At 42.7% G+C, this 5,000-nt stretch overlaps 1 protein-coding gene across 1 annotated transcript in view; it reads left to right on the top strand.

The window, feature by feature from the left end:
* LOC143037366 (uncharacterized) overlaps positions 1–5,000 on the top strand; it is a 240,280-nt gene that overhangs the window by 159,013 nt on the left and 76,267 nt on the right. The window contains exon 2 of the mRNA XM_076205506.1: positions 2,319–2,460. Within this exon, the coding sequence (XP_076061621.1) occupies positions 2,319–2,460 (142 nt within the window). The remainder of the gene's footprint in view (positions 1–2,318; positions 2,461–5,000) is intronic.

Genomic DNA, 5,000 nt, shown 5'->3' with positions numbered 1-5,000 from the left:
ATTACTTTGTAGTTATATGAATATATATATATATATATTTATATATATACATATATATATATATTTATATATATACATATATACATGCATATATATATATATATATATATATATATATATATATATAGATTTACATATATATGCAAAGTAGACCACTTGGAAAAAATCTCACTAACGGAGCAGAGCACTTTTGTATATTACATCTTCAGTGCACTGAAGATGTAATATATGAAAACACTCTGCTTTGTTAGCTTCTTTTTCCAAGTGGTCTATTTTGCATAAGTGAGCACACATACCCGTGTTCTTATTAGCAAATATATATATATATATATATAATAAATATATATATATATATATGCATATATATATATATATGTATATATAATATATACATATGTATATATATGTATATTATATATATGTATGTATATTTATATATATATATGTATGTATATATATATGTATATATATATATATATATATATGTATATATATATATGTATATATATATATGGAAATGTGTGTGTGTGTGTGTGTGTGTGTGTGTGTGTGTGTGTGTGTGTGTGTGTGTGTGTGTGTGTGTGTGTGTGTGTGTGTGTGTGTGTGTGTGTGTGTGTGTGTGTGTGTGTGTGTGTGTGTGTGTGTGTGTGTGTGTGTTTACCTAGTTGTATTTTACAGGAAGGGGAGCTACGCTCATGATGTCCCGCCTTTGTATCTCGCAGTGTCTAGTTTGTTCCAAGTGTCCACCACTCTATGAGGAAAACTGTTTTTCTTCAGATCTCTTCTATTGTGTGTGTGTGTGTGTGTGTGTGTGTGTGTGTGTGTGTGTGTGTGTGTGTGTGTGTGTGTGTGTGTGTGTGTGTGTGTGTGTGTGTGTGTAGTTACACTCATACATTTATATTTACACCTATATCTATATCTATACTTGCATCTACATTTACATATTTACTCTATATTTATACTTATATTTTCATACGCACACACATGCAAAGGAAGAGACAGAGAGAGAGAGAGAGAGAGAGAGGAAGAGAGTTGTATACACTCTTATTCTGACGTATCAAATACGTGACGTCACAGCCACCCGAATGAAGTCACGAAGGACCAGATGACGTTCTTATCAGATCACGTGACGTGAAAACGTACCAGTTGACTTCCAAACGCGTTGCACGATGATGTCACAAAAGATCAGAGGTCGTGTTCCCATTCCCCTCCCTTTCCATATTTTCACCTTTTATTCCAAACCAACTTCATACACCTCAAAACATTTCCTTAATCAACAAAGTTGTTTAATGAATAAAAAATAATATCAACCGTGAACCAAGTTTGCTTAGTGTGTGTGTGTCTGTACGTGCGTGCGTGCGTGTCTGAGTATGTGTATGTGTGTGTGTGTGTGTGTGTGTGTGTGTGTGTGTGTGTGTGTGTGTGTGTGTGTGTGTGTGTGTGTGTGTGTGTGTGTGTGTGTGTGTGTGTGTGTGTGTGTGTGTGTGTGTGTGTGTGTGGATCACGTGTCGGATTCGTGATCGACAGCTCTTTCCCTTTTGGATGAGATCTTTGAGCTCGCATTACACAATTAATGGATACTGCTGTGGCCTTACCCACAAACTCCCTCACACATTCACGCGCACACACACACACACACACACACATACACACACACACATACATACACACACACACACACGCACGCACACACACACACACACATCCGCCAGTCTGCAAAACCCAAAATGCCTCAGGAAAAGAGAAATTCTCAGCTGGAATGAACGGAAAGGATCCCTCGGGGAGATAGGGAAGTTGGAGTCGAGTTCGAATCCGGGGCAGATACTCCGCTGACGACCATCCGGGATCCGGGGTGGGGGTGGGGAGGGGAGGAGGAGGGGGGGAGGTCGCGACCTCAATACTCTCTAGATTGGACAAGAGATCAATCCTAAGCACTGCGTTGTGATGGCTGCCAATTCTTTGGTTCGTTTGTTTGTTTGTCTCTTTGTTTTAGCTATCTATTCTCGGCATCCGGCCTAGTTGTGGACCAAAAGGTCTCCTATCGGTATGTCTTTAATTTGTAATATTTTGTCATCCCTTTTGTAATCCTTCCCAAATGGTGACGTTTTCCGTAAGCAGTCTGTTCCGGCTGAAGCCAATCGTCGATTTCGTTCAACTGGCGAAGTCAGTTGCCAGAAACCTCTCAGTTGTTGACATCCAACATCTTACTTTATTCTATTCAATCCTATTTTCATTTCATTTCATCTCATTTCATCATATCTTATATCGTCTTATCCTGCCCAGTGACCAACCCGCGTCTCCGTTTTCTTTCCCTGCAGGTGTGGTGTGACCAAACGACACAGGGCGGAGGCTGGACCGTAATGGTGGCACGAATGCCTCTCCCAGAGCACGAAGACTTCAGTCGCCCATGGGTGGACTACAAGAAGGGCTTCGGCGACCCAGCCGGCGAATATTGGATTGGTGAGTCCTTCCTTCTTTATTTTATTTTATTTTATCTATCTACTTGTTGAGATAGAACCCATGACAGTGGCACAGGACCGTAGAGTCTGGAGGCATTTGGTGCTAGCGGGGAGGGGTCAGCAAGTGGCCCGACCACCACCAGAGTGAGTGAGTGAGTGAGTGAGTGAGTATCTACTTGTTGAGATATTCTGACAAGTTGAAGTGGGAAGAGGGAGAAAGACTGGAGTCGTAATCCGAATTTACAAGTTTTTTTTTTATTCTTTTGAAAAATACTTGTAACGAAACTAGTCAAGAATACACTCGGATTAAAAATCCAGTCTTTCCACTTCCCACCCAATTATCTTTATTTGTTCATTTATTTATTTGTTTATTTATTTGTTTATTTATTTATTTATTTATTTATTTATTTATTTACTTATTTATTTATTTATTTATTATTCATTAAAAACTATGGGGGTAGAGGGAAAGAGAGATAAGAATGAGGTACGAAAGATGAGAAGAAAGGGAAGAGAGGAAAGTAGAGAGGGGAGAGGGAGAGAGCAGAAGAGAGAGATAGGGAGAGAGGGGAAGACGGGGAGAAGGGTAGACGGGGATGGTGAGGGAAAGAGGGGGAGGGGGGAGAGATAGAAAGGGATAAGGAGAGGGGGAAAGGGAGAGAGAGAGAGAGAGAATGCGAGAGGGGGAAAGGGGGAGAAAGAGAGGTACGGGAGAGAGGGGGAGAAGGAGGGAGAGAGGGAGAGAGGGAGCGAGAGGGGGGAAAGAGAGGGACAGGAAGACAAAGAGAGAGGGAGAGTGGGAGAGACGGAGAGTGGGAGAGAGGAGGAGAAGGAGGGAGATAGGGAGAGAGGGAGCAAGAGAGGGAGAAAGAGAGGGACTGGGAGACAAAGAGAGAGGAAGAGAGGGAGAGTGGGAGAGAGGAAGAGTGGGAGAGAGGGAGAGTGGGAGAGAGGGAGAGTGGGAAAGAGGGGGAGTGCGAGAGATGGAAAGTGAGAGCGAGGGAGAGAGGGAGATTGGGAGATAGGGGGAGAGGAAGAGAGGGAAAGTGGGAGAGGGGGAGAGTTGGAGATAGGGGAGAGGGAGATAGGGGAGGGGGAGATAGGAAGAGAGGGGGAGAGGGATATAGGGAGAGAGTGGGAAAGGGAAATAAGGAGACAGGTAGAGAGGGAGAGAGGGAGAGAGGGGGAGAAGGAGAGAGGGAGAGAGAGAGGGAGACAGAGGGGAGGGGGATAGGGGGAGAGGGGAGAAGGAGAGAGGGAGAGAGGGATGGGAGAGAGGGAAAGAGGGAGAGAGAGAGGGAGATAGGGAGAGAAGGAAACAGAGAGAGAGAGAGAGAGAGAGAAACGAAGTCTGGATCACTGGTTTTAAGAACCGACTTTTCCCCTCTCTCTCTCTCTCTCTCTCTCTCTCTCTCTCTCTCTCTCTCTCTCTCTCTCTCTCTCTCTCTCTCTCTCTCTCTCTCTCTCTCTCTCTCTCTCTCTCTCCCTCTCTCTCCCTCTCCCTCTCTCTCTCTCTCTCTCTTTCTCTCTCTCTCTCCCTCTCTCTCTCTCTCTCTCTCTCTCCAGGATGATGAGATTATAGTGTAGCCGTGAGTGATAAATTCAGACGCAAATCTCTCCAAATTTCTGTCAAAATGAAAAATTTTACAGGAAAAAAAGAATTCTTTGGGCTCTCGGCATGAAAATATTATTGGCTAAATGTGAACTATTCTTTATATTGTCCATTTGTCGCTTATTGACGTTACAAATACTAAGCCCAACGTTTATTTTTCTATACAAGGAAATGCCTCATATCTATGTAAATATACAAACACTGATAAATGGTCAAAGTTATGGCTACAGCTGGATTCAGATATTAGAATTAATTATTTTTGTCTTAAGCGCTTCAAGTAAGAAAAAAGACGACGGTAAACGGACAAAATAAAAGAGGGGGAAGGATACGATTCAAGGAAGATAGACTTTGCTAGTGACGGGTACATACCTTTCGCTAAGTGGACAAGGAGATGAAGATAATAGCCCGATGACGACCATACATACATATACCAAAGGCTTTTTCCCCCTACATGGGGGGTAGCCAAAAAAGAAAAAGGCATAGAAACCACTCCCACCCATTCCATTTCCTATATATTCCACTCCCCTCCACCCCACTCCCTCCCTCTAATGACGACCAGAAAGAGAAAAGGGATCACCCGGCATGGAAGGGAATAGAAAACGGAGACAGCGGGAAAAGACTGAACGTGTCGTTCAGTGTTATGTCAGACATGAATTGAATTGAATTGAATTTTATTTGGCATTGAATCAATATACATGAAGTGCAGATAATGAAAAGAATACAAAGTTCGAAATGATAATTACAAATGCCGAGGATAATACAAAAAAATGCATGTAAGCTTATTTTCATTTGGCGGGTCGAGGAGAACTCATGAGGAAGGTAACAATAGCAGAACGGAGCATTAGTTGAAGCTAAAAGTGACCATCATCCTTTCCTGAGGACAGGTGCTGCGTGCATCTGGTCCGTAGGGGTGTCCCGAATTCCCTGAAACG

The sequence above is a fragment of the Oratosquilla oratoria genome, chromosome 2 (genome assembly GCF_046742065.1).
Source record: "Oratosquilla oratoria isolate Oo_2021 chromosome 2, ASM4674206v1, whole genome shotgun sequence".
Lineage (NCBI taxonomy): Eukaryota > Metazoa > Arthropoda > Malacostraca > Stomatopoda > Squillidae > Oratosquilla > Oratosquilla oratoria.
This window is presented reverse-complemented; position numbering and strand designations above follow the sequence as displayed.